This window comes from Anolis carolinensis, chromosome 2 (genome assembly GCF_035594765.1).
Source record: "Anolis carolinensis isolate JA03-04 chromosome 2, rAnoCar3.1.pri, whole genome shotgun sequence".
Taxonomy (NCBI): domain Eukaryota; kingdom Metazoa; phylum Chordata; class Lepidosauria; order Squamata; family Dactyloidae; genus Anolis; species Anolis carolinensis.
Window position 1 is genome coordinate 26,624,003 of NC_085842.1, and position 17,672 is coordinate 26,641,674.

The 17,672-nt window shown below is 41.4% G+C and overlaps 1 protein-coding gene across 2 annotated transcripts; it reads right to left on the reverse strand.

The window, feature by feature from the left end:
• Positions 1–4,832: 4,832 nt before the first annotated feature.
• LOC100568235 (gastrula zinc finger protein XlCGF26.1) lies at positions 4,833–17,366 on the reverse strand. Of its 2 annotated transcripts, none has more exons than XM_062973599.1 (5): positions 17,241–17,366; positions 13,596–13,669; positions 11,525–11,651; positions 9,370–9,450; positions 4,833–7,453 (listed from the first exon to the last, which is right to left on the reverse strand). In XM_062973599.1, the coding sequence occupies exons 2-5, from the start codon at positions 13,608–13,610 to the stop codon at positions 5,787–5,789; spliced, it is 1,890 nt and encodes a 629-aa protein (XP_062829669.1). In that variant the 5' UTR covers positions 13,611–13,669; positions 17,241–17,366; the 3' UTR covers positions 4,833–5,786. The 2 variants fall into 2 exon arrangements, with proteins under 2 accessions (XP_062829669.1, XP_008103875.2); XM_008105668.3 differs by having other exon boundaries at positions 4,833–7,456.
• Between the last annotated feature and the right edge of the window lie 306 nt (positions 17,367–17,672).

The following is a 17,672-nucleotide window of genomic DNA, read 5'->3' on the forward strand; positions in this document are numbered from 1 at the left end:
GCGAAACCGGAGCCAATGCGTGGAGTATATGGATCAAGTCTCTGACAGATCTCCCCTCCTATGTGGGGTACCCCAAGGTGCCATTCTCTCCCCTCTTCCCTTCAACATCTATGTTAGACCCCTTGATAGTTTGGCTCGGAGTTTCAGCCTAGACTGCTATCAATATGCAGACGACACCCAACTCCTTCTGCGCTTGGAGCCTGGAGCAACGTCAATACCAGACAATTTCACCTTATCTCTGGAGGCTCTGTCGAACTGGCTACGTGCTAGTAGACTGATGGTGAACCCGGCGAAGACTGAGATTCTCTGGCATGGCCGCTCGACTGGTCTGACCCATTTGCTACCCACCTTTGATGGTGCTGCCCTATCTCCTTCGCCTACCGTTAAGAGCCTGGGTGTCGTTTTAGATTCGCTCAAGTCGCTACTGCCAGCAAACAGGCCTTTTTCCACCTACGACAAGCGAGGCAACTGGCACCCTATCTATCTGATGAGGCTCTGGCAACAGTCATCCATGCCACGGTCACGTCTAGGCTGGACTATTGCAATGCCCTGTATGTTGGCCTTCCGATGTCCACGACCTGAAAGCTCCGTATTGTTCAGAATGCGGCAGCCAGGCTACTCACAAGAACACCCATGAAATGCCACATAACACCATTGCTGAAGCATCTGCATTGGCTTCCAACTGATTACCGTGGTCTATATAAGATGCTAGTTCTGACTTTTAAAACTCTTTACGGCCAGGGCCCATCGTACCTTAGGGACCGTCTCTCCTTCTCCCATCATTGGAGGTCGCAACGACCATCCCAACGAGACTTACTCTATGTACCGGGTCCTAGAGAAGTGCACTTGGAAAGGACCAGATGCAGAGCTTTTTCTATTTCTGCCCCTGCCTTATGGAATGCCTTGCCACCCTAGATGAGAGCCATGCATGAGTTAGGGCCTTTTACCCTAGCACTCAAGACCTGGCTCTTTACTAGAGCTTTTAATCTATGTTAATTTTATCAATATTTGTATGTATGTATTTTTATCCTTTACAATTTTATCTTGTAAATCGCCTAGAGCATCGTGGATGGATGGCGATTAATAAGTAATTAAATGATGATGATGATGACCATTGAAATCATGACCTGTCTATGACCAAAGTGTTTTCAAGATGCTGGGCTAGACAGTACTTGGTTTGGCCAGAAGGCTTCAGCTTAGGTGCTTATGATCACTGCATGTGCCTTCAATTTACCTGTTGGATACTCAGCACTGTTGGCATTAATCCAGTTATGACACAGATCCTTGTTTTGAAGGCAATCAGACTAATACTAATCATTATCCGTTCTCTAGTTATGCCTTTTGAGATTTCACACTGCAAAACCATGTGTGTGGCTTTCGAAAAGAAACTAGTTTCCACCTGCGCCTGTGCTAATTATATATACAGACATTTTTAGATGGGAAAGCAGTAGTTTAAAATTCCCAATGCTTTACTTATATATAGAAACTGTTTTGACAGGCCCTCCCTGTGAGACGATGACCATATTATTTTCCATGGCTTTCCAAAACACTCTTATATATAATTCTACTGAGAAATGTTAGCTGCTAATCACCCTGTTTGTCCCGGCACATATTGCCATCATGCAATTAGTCTTAATAGGCCCCTAGAGGAATAAAGCACAAGCCATAATGAAGTGATGGGAGTGATTGAAATGCATGAGATAACCGTGTTGTATATATAGAAAGACAGGTTAACACTTACTGGTTTCCTTTCTGCCAATTACTTTGGATTTTGCATATTAGCAGCAGAGGGAGAAAACAATATTACCAGAATTATATATATATACCCTGTTATTCCTGTGTTTGTTTGTTTTGTTTTTTTACTTTTGTAATGAATAATGTTCTCTCTAGATCCTCTTGCAATTCTGTGGTCATCTTCTTCAAGTCATGCTAAAGGACATAGAAATTTCACAAGAGAATATCTCCAGAAACTTCTAGGTTCTCCAATGCAATTCTATGGCAGATGTTGTCATCACAGATATGTTGAAAGATCTAGAAAATCCAAGAGATGTGTTTTTTCAAGTTAAAAAAAATAGCAATTTCTTTGTGTTGTCAAAGGCTTTCATGGCCAGAATCACTGGGTTGCTGTTAATTTTCTGGGCTGTATGGCCATGTTCCAGAAGCATTCTCTCCTGATGTTTTGCCCACACCTATGGCAAGCATCCTCAGAGGCTGCGAGATCTGTTAGAAACTAGGCAAGTGAGATTTATATATCTGTGGAATGTCCAGGGCCAGCTAACACCTCCCGACAAAGGATTCCCCCGGCAGAAAGCAGCCAGTTTTTGAAGCTGCAAGGCCATTCAATGCTAATCAAGGTGGCCAATTGCAACATTCACACTTGCCTGAAACAGACAAGAGTTCTTTCTCCCACCCTGGACATTATTCCACTGTTATATTTAAACCTCACATGCCTAGTTTCCAACAGATCTCACAACCTTTGAGGATGCCTGCTACAGGTGTGGGCAAAATGTCAGGAGATAATGCTTCTGGAACATGGCTATACAGCCCAGAAAACTCACAGCAACCTAGCAATTTCTTTATTTACATTTTTTTTACTTTCACAGGGTTCTGTCCCCTAATCACTAAATGTGGAGGACTGACAGTACTGCTCTTATAGGAGACATGCCATGGAGACTCATTGATCAAATGGATTGACTAGGTCAGGGCTTCATAAGCTTTTTTGACTCACAGTTCCCTGCAACCCAAAGTTTACATGACCCCAGGTATATAGATATGTAAAAGAGGTGTAAAAATCAAACATTTTCTGACAACAAATTAGCATTTTTAAAGCTTGCTAAACAAGCTGATTTTACTTTCTATGAAGTACAGCTGAAGCATCTTCTGCAGAGTCCACTATGAACACGGCACAGCAGATACATGTAAATGTCTAAAACAGTCCAAAGTCCCGTAAACCCCAGCATTGAACTAAGGGGACTCCAATTGGGGGCAGGACCCACAGTTTAAGAAGCAGTGGGCTAGGTAATCATTTCCATGATGCAACTCTAATTATAGTGATTTCACTTTTAACTGCCATAGCAAAAGATAGCCAACCAGTAAAACCTTCAACAGCTGAGCGCAGGTAGTGTGGTAGTTAAAATGGTTGGACTGAGACCTTGAAGATACAGGTTCTACTCCCCAATGAATCATGAAGTCCACTGGGTAACTTAGGAAGCTATTTCTTGATTTAAGGTATTGGCGTGCTGGCTGATATTCGAACAGAGGATGGGCCTGAGATGTCAATGCCTTGGTCCTTTCATTATTGGCTGCTACGTCCTGGCGGATGTCAGGTGGTGAAATACCGGCTAAACAGTATAGTTTCTCCAGTGGTGTGAGGCGTAGACATCTGTGATAATGCAGCATGTCTCATTAAGGGCCACATCCACTGTTTTAATGTGATGAGATGTATTCCACATTGGGCATGTGTACTCAGCAGCTGAGTAGCAAAGCGCAAAGGCAGATGTCTTCACTGTATCTGGTTGTGATCCCCAGGTTGTGCCACTCAGCTTTCATATATTATTTCTAGCACCCACTTTTTGCTAGATATTCAGTGCTTCTTATAAGTCAGAGCACGGTCCAGAGTAACTCCCAGGTATTTTGGTGTGTTGCAGTGCTCCAGTGGGATTCCTTCCCAGGCAATCGCAGGAATACCTCAGCAAGCGAGAGTTCAAAAGTAGCAGGTTAAAACTACAGAACCTCAATCAATGGCTGATGTCGAATGAGAAACTCCCTCCTAAGCATACAGAAGACTGGGCGACTTGGAAGGAGCTGAACAGACTACACTCTGGCACCATGAGATGCAGAGCAAACCTTAAGAAATGGGGCTGCAAAGTGAAGTCCACGACATGCGAGTGTGAAGAAGAGCAAACCAGACCACTTACTACAATGCAACCTGAGCCCTGCCACATGCACAATGAAGGACCTTCTCACAGTGACACCAGAAGCACTCCAAGTGGCCAGCTTCTAGTCATTAGCATAATGTCAAGTTTTTAACTTTGTGTTTTTTAAAAATGCATAATAACATTTCGCTTCTGACACGATAAATAACTGGGTAATTTTGGTTAAGGTACTCTTTCTTAGTCTGATTTATTTCACAGTGTTATTATTGTGAGCATTGTGTACCACCTTGATCTCACTAGAGAAAAGGCAAGCTATAAATCAGACTAATACATCAAAAGGTTACAGAAGTCTACTCTTTGCAGGGAACTCTGGAGTTTGAATTGCCAGCAAGCAGGTTCCGTCTTATGTCATCATTAGATGCAAGTCTTACCCAAAAGCAAGAGACTTGTCTGGAAGGCCTTTGAGATAACCTATAATCTACCTCTTGGACCCAAGTTGTAAAAGGCTTTGTGGATTGCAACTCAAACTTTGACTAGCTCGCAGAAACAGACTGGAAACTGTCCTAGTAAGTCTAGGGAGTCATGTGTTCTCTGTCACCAACCTTGGTCAACAGTCCATAATATTAGACCAGGTGAACTGTCTGAATACTTCCCAGATTTGTATATACAGCATGACCTCTGTATCCACAGGGGATAAGTTCCCAATCTAACCATCCACCTATAATTGTGGATATGACCAAATGTGATTATTTTTGTTTATTTACTTTATTATTAACCTGCCTTTTCCCAAAAATAGGGATTTTGACATGGCCTGTGGGGAAGCCCCAATGCAAACTCACGGGGGGCAGGTGTCATCGACACTGGGTTGTTGTGTGTTTTCCGGGCTGTATGGCCATGTTCCAAAAGCATTCTCTCCAGACGTTTCACCCACATCTATGGCACACATCCTCAGAGGTCATCCCCACCATTCTCCCCTCTAGACATTCAAATAAGCCAAAAGTGGCACCCTTTTGAAGAGAGTAGGGGAGTTCATGCTTCTTTTAGGTTCTTCTGGGATGGACTATGCTCTTGCCTTTTGTCACTTTTCTCAGAGAAGAGAAAGGGAGAGCCTGTAGTGGTGCAATGGGTTAAACCCTTGTGTGGCTGAATCTGCTGACCTGAAAGTTAGCCGTTCCAATCTGCGAGATGGGGACGAGCTCCCGTCTGTCAGCCCTAGCTCCTTGCCAACGTAGCAATTCAAAAACATGCAAATGTTAGTAGATAAATAGGTACCACTTCTGCGGGAAAAGGCAAAAGATGCTTCAAGCAATCTAGCCGGCCACATGACCAGGTGACATCGCTGGCTCTTTGTCTTAAAAATGGAGAAAGAGGACCTCCCAGAGCCAGAAATGAGCACTGCCTCTAAAGCCTGAAATGAAAGAAGCATTTGCCTGTGTATGTGTTTGTGTGTATATGATTGTAAGGGCAATGAATGTTTTCCTATGTATATAAATGCTGTAATCTGCCTGAGCCCCCTAGGAGAGAAGGGCAGAATATAAATAAAGTGTATCATTATTAAGTGTATTATTAACGGTTACTTTTTTGGTAGAGGTTAAGGTATTGGAGTCACACTGACCCATGGATAAGACAATACAATTTTCTGGGATTGATTTTTTGACTAAAAATCTGGACTTATACTTGAGGATATAAGGTAAATTGGTTTTGATGTACGGCAACCTTTGGAAGAAGGAATCTCAAAGAGATTTCCTATTCAGCTCTGTTAAATTCGGGGCCATGACTTCCTTGATATAATCAATCCACCTGTAATAAGTCTTTGTCTTTTCCTACTGTCTTCAATCTAACGGAGTACTATAATCTGTTCCAGTAAATTGTGTCACTTTATGATATTCCCAAAATGCGATAAATTATTTTCTATGCTACGTGAATTTTTTGATGGGAGATGAGTGTTCCGCTCTGCCGGAAGCCCTTTCCGCACTCTAGGCATTTGAACGGCTTCTCTCCAGTGTGAATTCTCTGGTGTATGTTAAGTTTATCCTTCCTCCGGAAGTTCTTTCCACACTGTGGACACTTGAATGGCTTCTCTCCCGTGTGAACTCTCTGATGTGAAAGAAACTTATTTCTCCACCTGAAGCTTCTCCCGCAATCTGGACATTTAAAGGGTTTCTCGCCCGTATGAATTCCGTGATGTTTGCTCAGCGCTCCAATTCCACTGAAGCTCTTCCCGCACTCCAGGCATTTAAATGGTTTCTCTGTCTTATGACTGCGTTGGTGCGAAACCAAGGATTTCTCCTCCAGGAAGCTCTTCCCACACTCCGGACAAGTAAATGGTTTTTCCCCAGTGTGAGTCCTTTGGTGGGAGTTGTAGTGCGATTTCTGTCGGAAATCTTTCCCACACTCGTGACATTTAAAAGGTTTCTCCCCTGTGTGGATTTTTTGGTGTACGGTCAGGAATTCATTCTTCCGGAAACCCTTTCCACACTCCTGACACACGAACGGCTTCTCCCCAGTGTGAATCCTCTGATGGGAGTAGAACTGATTCCATTGCTGGAAGCTCTTTTCACACTCTAGGCATTTAAAAGGTTTTGTCCCATCCATTGTTGTGTTAAATGGTTTCTCCGCAGCATTCACATGAACGTTCTGGTGCGAAACCAGCTTCTCTCTGTGCTTGAAGGTCTGTCCACACTCCAGGCACTCAAAAGGGGTATCTCCGGTGTGGATTCTTTGATGGATAGTAAGAGTCCCACTTTGAGTAAAGCTCTTTCCGCACTGCAGGCATTTAAAGGGCCTCTCTCCGGTGTGAATTCTTTGATGAGAAGTAAGGCTCCCATTCAAACGGAAGCTCTTCCCGCAGTCCAAGCATTTAAATGGTTTTTCCCCAGTGTGGATAGTCTGATGGGTGGTAAAGCCTTCCCTTTGGCTGAAGGTCTTTCCACACTCCAGGCATGTAAAAGGTTTCTCCCCCGTGTGAATCCTTTGATGTTTGGTAAGCGTCCCGCTATCGATGAAGCTCTTTCTGCACTGCAGGCATTGATAGGGTCTTTCCCCCGTGTGAGTCCTCCGGTGTACGGTAAGCTTCCCATTCTCAGTGAAGCTCTTTCCACACTCCAGGCATGTAAAGGGTTTCTCCCCACTGTGTGTCCTTTGATGCGAATGGAGCGTGTCCCTTCGCAGGAAGCTCTTTCCGCAACGCAGGCATTTAAATGGTTTTTCCCCAGTGTGTATCACCTGGTGCCTGGTAAGCTTTCCACTCTGAGTGAAGCTCTTCCCACACTCCAGGCATTTAAAGGGTTTCTCCCCAGTGTGGGTTTTCAAATGATTCTCAAGGATTGATTTGTGAGCAAACCGTTTCCCACATACGGGGCACTCCTTCCTTTTGTCTCCTTTTTGCATTTTTTCCTGGATTCGATTTTCAGAGGAGTCTGCATCCAGAGAAAGTCTGGACTTATTCTTGTTCTTAATTTGTTGGCATCGTTTCTGTTTCTTCATTTTGTCCTGAGTCCTCATATTCCCTTGCATGCCTGGAGATTTATCCCTTTCTCTCTGTATCTGATGTTCTTTCCTGTTGTTTGCTGTGTTTTCTGCTGAAATGGAAAAAAAACAACAACATGGATATATTTTTTAAAAAACACATTTGAAGTTATGAAAAAAAAACTTAATCAGCTAACATGGAGACTACAACAATATAAACATGAATACAATTTAAAGAAGGGGAAATTATTGTCTTTATCCACTGTATAATAAAACTTATATTGCTGGAAAAAATAATATATAGATTCAAAAACTGAATATAATAGGACATTCTACCACAAACATGTGGGAAGAAGGGACCACGTTAGTGCAGTAGGTTAAAGTTCTAGCTGAAGGAAATCTGATCAGAGGGTCAGCAGTTTGAAGCCACGAGTCAAGGTGAGCTCCTGATGTCAGCCCTAGCTTCTGCCAACCTAGCAATTCGAAAGCATGCAATGCGAGTAGATCAATAGTTACCGCCTCAGCAAGAAAGTAAAAGGACACCCCATGCAGACATACCAGCAAAATACAATTGGAGATATCTACGGACAGCAGGTTCCTTGGCATGGAAAAATGGAACAAGAGCACCTCCCCATGGCAGGAGTTGAGCATCACCTCCAGATGCCGGAGATGAAAGGGGAAGGCCTTTATCTTTATCTGTCTGTTGCTGTTGTTCATTGTGTAAAAGGCATTGAATGTTTGCCTATATATATATATATACTATAATTCGCTCTGAGTCCCTCCAGGAAGATAAAGCGGAATATAAAGTTTATTATTATTATTATTATTATTATTATTATTATTATTATCATCATTATTATTATGATGTTCGGCCTGCTGCAAATAAGATTCTATTGATTAAATCTATATTTAAGACTAATCCAGTGTGTGCTGTGTAGTGTTTTTATGTATTTAATAGGTTTTACTATTTATGTTTGATATTCTCATGTTTTAATTCTATTTTAGTCTTTGTATATTGTAGGTTGTAAATTTTACATTGTGTTGTTTCTAGAATGGTTAGCTGCTTAGAGTCTCTTTTAAGAGAGGAAAGCGGGATATAAAGAAATACAATAAAATATTATAATATACAGAGAATAAGTTTAATCTCATCAGTAATTCCTTCGATGTCTGGCTAACCAGAACTGGAATTTAAAAGAGCTACTAGGCATGGGAAACATTTTGTATTCCCATAGTTGATATCTAATTTGGAAAAAGAAAGAGTAGGTGGGACAAAAGCAATATGAACAGGTCCAAATGTGATTCTTACCAGCAATGTTACTTCCTCACTAATATGTGACACTCACCCAATTCTGCCCATATAATTTTTTTTAATTGTGTCAGAAGCGACTTGAGAACATACTGCAAGTCATTTCTAGTGTGAGAGAATTGGCCATCTACAGGGACGTTGCCTAGGGGGTGCCCGGATGTGTTACCATTCTGCTGGGAGGCTTCTCTCATGTCCCCGCAAACTAGAGCTGACAGACGGGAGCTCACTCCGTCTCGTGGATTCGAACCGGCAACCTTTAGGTCAGCAGTCCAGCTGGCACAAGGGTTTAACCTATTGCGCCACCACGGCTCCTAATTGTCTATATGTGATGAGACTTAAGCCCTGGTCTAACAGTTTCCTGCATTGAAAAGCACAGCTGTGCAGGGTGCTTCAAAAGCAGGTATTGAAATGAAATCCTAACCGGCTGTTAAGAACGGTGGGAATTGAAGTCCAAAACACCTGGAGGACATAAGTTTACCCATGCCTGGCATAGCCTGAAATGTAGGGGTTGGTATGGCTATATGGTTTCCAAGTCATAACAGCGAAACTTTTTTGAAGAAAATAAAATCTGCCAACAGAGCAACACTCAGGATTCAGGTGAGTGAAAACAAAAACAAGTCATTTGGAGAACATTTCAAAAAGCAAATCTCACACTGTTCCGAGAAAGTCTGCAGAAAACTAGCCTGTCAACTCCGGGAACTGTACAATCAAAGCACTTACCAGCATACTTTTTCTGGAAAAAATTCTTGTTTCCTTCTTTCAACCAGGAAATGAGGCCAGGCTGAGGCAACACAGAACATTCTTTGGAGGAAACAAGAACAACAAGAACAATTATTTTGGTATTCGGAAAATCTAAGTGAGCTATCTCAACTGCCCAGAGCAGAATTCTCATGTACTTGATTCTGATTCAGGTTTTTGCATGCTCCAGGTGTAAAGTATAAGATTCCTGTATTTGTAGGGGATACAGTAGTTATCTGAAACTGGATATGACTGAATGCCATAACTCTGCCTGGCCTTTGCTCCTAACCTAACTTAGGGTTGCATTGGAGGACTTAAGAGATATCTAGAGAAGTACCCTGTTTCCCCCAAAATAAGACCTAACAGGATAAGCCCTGGCATGATTTTTCAGGTTTGCATGTAATATAAACCCTACCCCAAAAATAAGCCCCAGTTAAGATCATCAGACAGACAGATATATTTACCGGTAGTACATCCATTGCAACACATGACAGAAGTATCGAATTGTAAAATATTAAAATATAATCAAACATCAATATTATTGACAAAAATACTTAAAATAAATGATAATATAAAGAAGAATAGATCAAAGAATGATTCCTGCCGCCTATCTCCAGACTCCTGATATTGCAATGAACAAACCATTCAAGGATCATTTGCACATGGAAATCAAGGATTACATTGAAAATAGAATGGAGAGAAATCAGTGTGGAAACATTGTGAAGCCTGCAAAAGGTTGTGACTCGGGTGAGAAAAACGCTGACAGCTGTATTGCCAATGTACTATGGGGTTAAACAGATGAGGAGAGCTCTATTGCTGGACATGAGAGATTGAGGCCAAGGGTTCTACAGGAAACAGAGTCGCAAGTAGATCAGGCTGGAATTTGGGGTTTTGAATAGTTAAGACAATGTTCTAGAACAGTGTGGTTCAACCTGCAGCCCGTGAACCACATGTGGCCCACCAATTCATTTTTGTTGGCCCTTGCCCGTCTTACTGGAAAAAAATATTTTAATATTTGGAAAAAAAATTGTTTACCCTTCTTACTGCTTTAAGTTTTTAAGAAATGTTTTCCTTCTGGAATGTATCTGGTCCTCACATTCCTATACTAAAGTTTTATTGGCCCTCGGGTAACTAAATGTTGGATCACACTGTTCTAGAAGATGACATGACTGTATTGGAATAAGTGTAGATTGCTTATTTATTTATTTATTATTTACATCACTTTTACCCTGCCTTTTTCCCCAAGGGGACTCAAAGCGGCTTACAATAAATAGGCAAAAATTCAATGCCTAAAAACAATGTAAAAACAACAATTCATATAAAACAATCTACAAAACAACAATTCATATAAAACAGATACCATTGCAAAATAAAATCACATTATATAAAATTTTAAGCATGTCCAAAATTAGAATCCATTCATCCAGAATCCTCAATAAATCTTCGTACAGGTCATGTAAAGTCCATTGTTGTACATGCAAAAATAAGACATCTATAAAAATAAGCCCTAATGCGTCTTTTGGAGCAAAAACTAATAGAAGATTTGGTCTTATTATTTGAGAAATACAGTATCCTTTCTAGGAATTTCTTAGGTCATCCAGGCAGGCTCCAGGTCTGTAGATTTGTTTTAAGTTGAATTTGTATGAAAGTCAGAAAAGTCTCTCTCTCTCTCTCTCTCTCTCTCTCTCTATATATATATATATATATATATATTACACATACACACACACGTTTTGGATAGCAGTTGAGACCATTTTTCCCCATGACAATAACTCCTCCAGGAGTGAATTTAACTTCATAGGGGGGAGGTTTCCTCTCACTTACTGTTGGCTCAGCCCTATTCTTAACTAGGAGTTGTATGTCAGTCAGATGTCTGTAACTCTGGGACTGCCTGTATTTGTATTTTGTGGTTATGGAGATCTTATTGTGCTTCCATTCTATTCCAGTGCATGCTGTGTCTCATTGATCTCCATGTATTCAGTTATCCACATGAATGTTTTGATCTCATGACTGCACATTTTGTGTCCAACTACACAGTGCCTCCCCAATGTGATTCATAGTCATGGCCAGTGTCCTCTTCTATTACAGTCATAAGAATATTCACTAGATATATGTTGAGGAGGAAAGAGATCCTTACCCAGAGATGCCACTGTTTCATAATTCGCCAGCATAACTTCCCTGTACAACGCTTTCTGACGCAGAGTCAGCAGAGCCCATTCCTCTTCCCTGAAATACACAGCCACCTCCTCAAAGGACACAGGGACCTCAAAGGGAAAAAAAGGACCCACATTCTCATCACAATATATCCAGATTACCCAAGATGCAATTAGAAAATTACAAACAGATCTGTAAAAACACAATGTCATGAGAATAGTTTTACAATCCTTTATCTTTGACCTCTGCTTTTAAATATTGCTGTGAGTTCTTATATCAGCTTAGGCATCCATTATCTCAAATTACAAAATCTGAAATGATCTAAAATAGTGGCACGCTTGCTTTCTGATGGTCTAATATACAAAAATGTTGATTTTATGCACAACAGTATGAAAAATCTATATATATAAAAGGATAAAGTTGCGGGCGCAGTGACTATAACAACAAAACTAAACATCCCAGAAATACGAAACTTGGCAACACAATGCAAAAGCCTCACAACAACTCATTGTGACTATAGCAACACAACTAAACTGGATGGCCATCTGTCTGAGAGGTTTGGGTGGGTTCTTCCTCCATGACAAAAAGAAAGAAAGGGGTTGGACTGGATGCAAACTACAAATCCCAGCACCCCATGGCATGGAGTCCATGCATTTTAATTTCCGCAGGCAGGAAAGGCTGGGACGGATAGAATGAAGGAAGGAGGGAGGGAAGGGAAGCGAAGGAACGCCAAGTATAAGAGCCCTCCCTCTCTGCCCGGAAGGCCAAGAGCAAAAGGGAGAGAAAGACCATTGATCCGGTTATATTTACCCTCCTTTCTGACCAGTGTGTTCTTATCAGCGAGCTCAGGATCGGAGCAGAGAAAGGGAACAGCATAGGAATAAAGGAAACAAGGAGAGCACCCACTCTATCTATCCATCCATTCATCTATCCATCCACTCACCCATTAATAATAAACACCTACACAGGCAAGAATCAGCCATGCACTGAGTCTACAAGGCCATTCAGTGCTCATCCACCTCCCCAATCCCTACATTCACACTTGGCCTCCAAAAAAACAATTACAATAATAACAATGACAACAACAACAATAAGAATCTACACCATCACAGGCAAGAAGCAGCCAGGCATTGAGGCTGAGAGGCCAGTCAGTGCTACACTGGGCCTCCAAAAAACAATACAGTAGCATCTAACTTATCCAGCCTTCATGACCACTACAACGACAACAATAATAAACACCTACACAGGCAAAAAAAAAAAAAGACTATTGTACCACAATAAGATGTAAACCGCACTCAGCAGAATCAGACATCACGATTAACAACAAACCAAAGACAACAGGGATCTCAAGCAATTATCAATCAACACAAAAATTGAAGAAGGTAACAGACTTCAAATACTACTACTAATGTGAGTATAAAGAAGGGTGGAGGTCACAGCATAAATACAACCTAATGTAGACTGACTAACACCACCAGACTAAGCCACAGCAACGCGTGGCCGGGCACAGCTAGTATTGTATAAAGTTACCTTCAGACTAAGTGTATGGATTTTGTTTTTGGACTCTATGAGATTCTATTATTCTATTACTCTTCAAACAAACGGCAAAAGTACATATTAGGTGATATTCCAGTTTTTTCTGTGAGCTCTAGGCTAGATCTGGGCAAGTCTTATGCCACTTATCCATTCAGAGAAGTTAATAATTGTCCCTCCAAAAGAAGAAAACAGGTCGGTACATTTGGGTGCTTCTCTATGTGGCTCAAATAGCCACACAAACTATTACTGAAACACATTCATCCTTTCCTATTTTTTATCGTGTCAGAAGTGAACATACTGAAAGTCGCTTCTGGTGTGAGAGAATTGGCCGTCCACAGAGACATTGCTCAGGGGACACCTGGATGTGTTACCATCCTGCTGGCAGACTTCTCTCATGCCCTCTCCTTTAGTAGTGAATATCTTTGATGGCTTCAGACAAAGCAAAATACAGGAATTCACTCAGAAGTAAGAATTCATGTTAATTTTCCTGTAATTTTCTCCAATTAATCCTCTCTTACCTGAACAGCTTCCATAACGTATCTGTTTCTGATTCACACTAGGATGACTGTGACCAGTGATATCTTTCTTCTATCTGTGAAAAGTCAAAGAAGAACAAAAGAGTGTTTTTTATCCTGTAAACATGTTTCCTGCCAAGTCTGTTCATCTTTTAAAAAAAGATAAAAACTCAGCCACGATTAGATCTGGTGCTGGGGTCATATGTTTCCAGACTTTGCATGGTTGATTAAATGAAACACAAGAATATAGGATGAGTGACACCTGGCCTGAAAACAGTCCATGTGAAAAGAGATCCAGGGGTCTTAGTAGACCACAATCTGAACATGAGTCAAGAGCGTGATGCAGCAGCTTTAAAAAGCCAATGCAATTCAAGGCAGCATTAATAGGAGTAGAGTGCTGAGAGAAGTCATAGTTTCACCCTATTCTACTTTGGTCAGATTTCACCTGGCATGACAGTGTCCAAGTTTGGGCAAAGCAATTCAAGAAAGATACTGGCAAGCTGGAATGTGTCCAGAGCAGGGCAATCAAAATGATCCAAGGTTCGGAAACCAAGCATTATGAGGAAGGGCATAGGGAGCTGCGTATATTTAGCTTAGAGAAGAGAAAGAGAGGGGACATGAGAGCCATGTTTAAACATTTGAAATGATGTCACATTGAGGAGGAGGCAAGCTTCTTTTTTATTGCGCTGAAGACTAGGACATGGAGCAATTGATTCAAATTGCAGGAAAAAAGATTCTACCTAAACATTGGGGCCCCTTCCACACATCTGTATAAAATCCACATTGAACTAGATTAGATGGCGGTATGGACTCAGATAACCCAGTTCAAAGCATAAACTGTGGATTATCTACCTAGATATTCTGGGTTATATAGTTGTGTGGAAGAGCCCCTAGAGATTCCCAGAGAGGACAACTCTCTTGAATGGCTAGGTCCTCCAGTGCAATTCTTCAAAGCATTCCATAGGCTCTGATTGGCTGGTTCTATAGAATCATGGTCACTGTAGTGGAACCAAAGTGCTATAACTGCATAGTGTGGAAGGGCTCTTTGTTTATTGATATGGATCATCATAGCTGCCTGGATTCTCGGGACATTTTCTTAGGGTGGAACTATGGGTGTATTGACACTGTGTGCAGATGAATGCAGATTGACATCACTTTAAATGCCATGGCTCGATGATATGGAATCCTGGGATTATTAGATTGGTGTGTCTTTGGCGAAATACCTTGTTGGGTAAGATTTGGAAGATACTAAGGCCCCTTCTACACTATCCGATATCCCAGGATCTGATTTATTTATTTATTTATTTATTTACAATATTCATATTCCGCCCTTCTCACCCCAAAGGGGACTCAGGGCAGATCACAATGTACACATACATGGCAAACATTCAATGCCATATGAGCATAGAGACAGAGACAGAAAGGCAATTTAACTTTCTCCAGCTTCAAGCTTCCTGAGGGTATGCTCGATTCCGGCTACAGGAGGAGCAGCTGCTTCATCATTCACTGTGACGCTGAGTCCTTGGATACTTCCTCATTCCAAACGCTGCTGGATTATTTTTATGGTGTTGTAAATTAGTTAAATTAGCCTCCCCACATAAGTGGTACCTACATTTCCTACTTAATAGATGCAGCTCTCTTTAGGGTTGCTTAGGTCAACAACGAGAAGGGCTATTTTTTATTTTAATGGTCGGGTGCTCACTCCGACATGGGCTGGCCTCGAACTCATGATCTCTTGGTCAAAGTGATTTATTTGCAGCTGGCTACTAACCAGCCTGCACCACAGCCCAGCCCTGATCTCAGGTTTTCTGCTTTAAACTGGATCATATGAGTCTGTGCAGCCAGATAATGTGGGATAAACAGAAAGCCTGGGATCAGATCCTGGGATATAGAGCATGTCTGGAAGGGCCCTAAGTTATATGGCTGTGTGGAAGGGCCCTAGGAAGACCTGTTCAGCAGTAGAATAAACTGTCCAAGGCAACTTCCGGTGTGCTTTTGAGTAAGCGGTCCCACCAGATACTCAGCCCACTTACAATTTATTATCAGTTACTTCACTTTTATCAGTGTTCTCTTTACGGTTTTAGTGTTTACTGAGATTGCTCCTCTGCCCCTATTTTTGATCACCCTTGTAATTTTTAGGAGCCCTATTCAGAGTTGTACACAATTTTTACCCTCTGAATATTTAATTATTGTTGTCCTGCTTTTAATTCTGTTGATATGTTTTATTGTTTTATGTAGTTATAATGTTTTTAATTGATTGTCCTGTGTTTTAACTTTTGTTGTTGGGCTTGTCCCCATGTAAGCCGCCCTGAGTCCCTTCGAGGAGATGGAGGCGGGATACAAAAATAAAATTATTATTATTGACACAATAACATCGTATGACACAGCAAACAAGACAGATATGCTGGATTTCGTATCACAAAATCACAAGTCAAACACTTCCCAAGTGTCTAGGGCTGTGTGATATATTTTCGGATAATGCACACAGATCCCAGTAGGGTGGCCTTTTGCTGTTGTTGTTGTTGTTGTTGTTGTTGTGGGTGGCCTTTTGCTGTTGTTGTTGTTGTTGTTGTTGTTGTTGTTCTTCTTCTTCTTCTTCTTCTTCTTCTTCTTCTTCTTCTTCTTCTTCTTCTTCTTCTTCTTCTTCTTCTTCTTCTTATATAACTTCTACTCTGCCATATGATCCAGATTATCTGCTTAGATTATAGATTATATGAGGCCCCTTCTACACAGTTGTATAAAATCTAGGGCCCTTCCATTATTATTATTATTATTATCATTATTATATAACTTCTACTCTGCCATATGATCCAGATTATCTACTTAGATTATAGATTATATGAGGCCCCTTCTACACAGTTGTATAAAATCTAGGGCCCTTCCATTATTATTATTATTATTATCATTATTATATAACTTCTACTCTGCCATATGATCCAGATTATCTACTTAGATTATAGATTATATGAGGCCCCTTCTACACAGTTGTATAAAATCTAGGGCCCTTCCACAAAGCCCTATATCCCAGAATATCAAGGCAGAAAATCCCACAGTATCTGCTTTGAACTGGGTTATCTGTGTCCACACTGGCATATATTCCAGTTCAAAGCAGCTAATGTGGGATTTTATTCAACTGTGTAAAAGGGGCCCTGGATTATCTGCTTTGAACTATATATGGCCGTGTAGACTCGGGTAGTCCAGTTCAGAGTAGATAATATGGATTTTCTGATGATATTCTGGGTTATGTGGTTGTGTAAAAGAGTCCTGTGCCTACACTAGCATATAATCCAATTCAAAGCAGATAATCTGGATTTTATGTGGCAGTGTGTGATGGAATCCCCTTCACTGGAGGTTCCAAAGCAGAGGTTGGATGGCCATCTGTCGGGAGTGCTTAGATTGTGCCTTCCTGCTTGGCAGAATGGGATTGCCTTTGGGGTCTCTTCCAACTCTAGGACTCTGTGTTTTATTATCTGTGATTTTGGAATTAAGCTTTGACTATATATATATATATATAACACACTACAGCCCCTTGTATCCAAAGTGATCTTTCCTGGATACTCCAGACTCTGAAAGCCTCCCCGCGGAATGTCATTCATCCCCCCACCCCCAAGCCCGCCTTCATGGGCTGAAACCTTGCTTTGAACTCACCGAAAAGCCCCTTTGAAGCCTCTGACTTCTGAAATGCTTCCTCTTGGGGGGGGGGGATGGAGCAGCATCAAGAGGAAGTGACGTTTCCGCTTCTCTCTAGGAATAGCAATCCTATCACTTTAACTCTTCCTGAGAAGCAAGTGATCTGTAGGCGGATGCCATTCAAACGCTGCAGCTGCTTTCTATAGAACGTGGGGGCGGGCTTGAGCCAGCCAATCAGGATCCAGGGAATGCTTTGAAGGCGGGGCTATGGGGAGAAAGCGTTTCGCAGAAGGCAGATGAATGAGGGAAGCAAAGGAGGGGTCTGCAATCTGCACACCCATTTCAAAGTACAGTAGAGTCTCACTTATCCAACGTTCTGGATTATCCAACGCATTTTTGTAGTCAATTGTTTCAAAATATCGTGATATTCTGGTGCTAAATTTGTAAATA

Bases quoted from the DNA above. Each gene is read 5' to 3' on its own strand.
- LOC100568235 (XM_008105668.3), bottom strand. The intron at 9,451-11,524 runs GTAAGGATCTCT...TTTCCTCCAAAG, and splicing joins TGAAACAGTGGCATCTCTGG to AATGTTCTGTGTTGCCTCAG. The intron at 7,457-9,369 runs GTAAGTGCTTTG...TTTCCATTTCAG, and splicing joins TTTCCAGAAAAAGTATGCTG to CAGAAAACACAGCAAACAAC.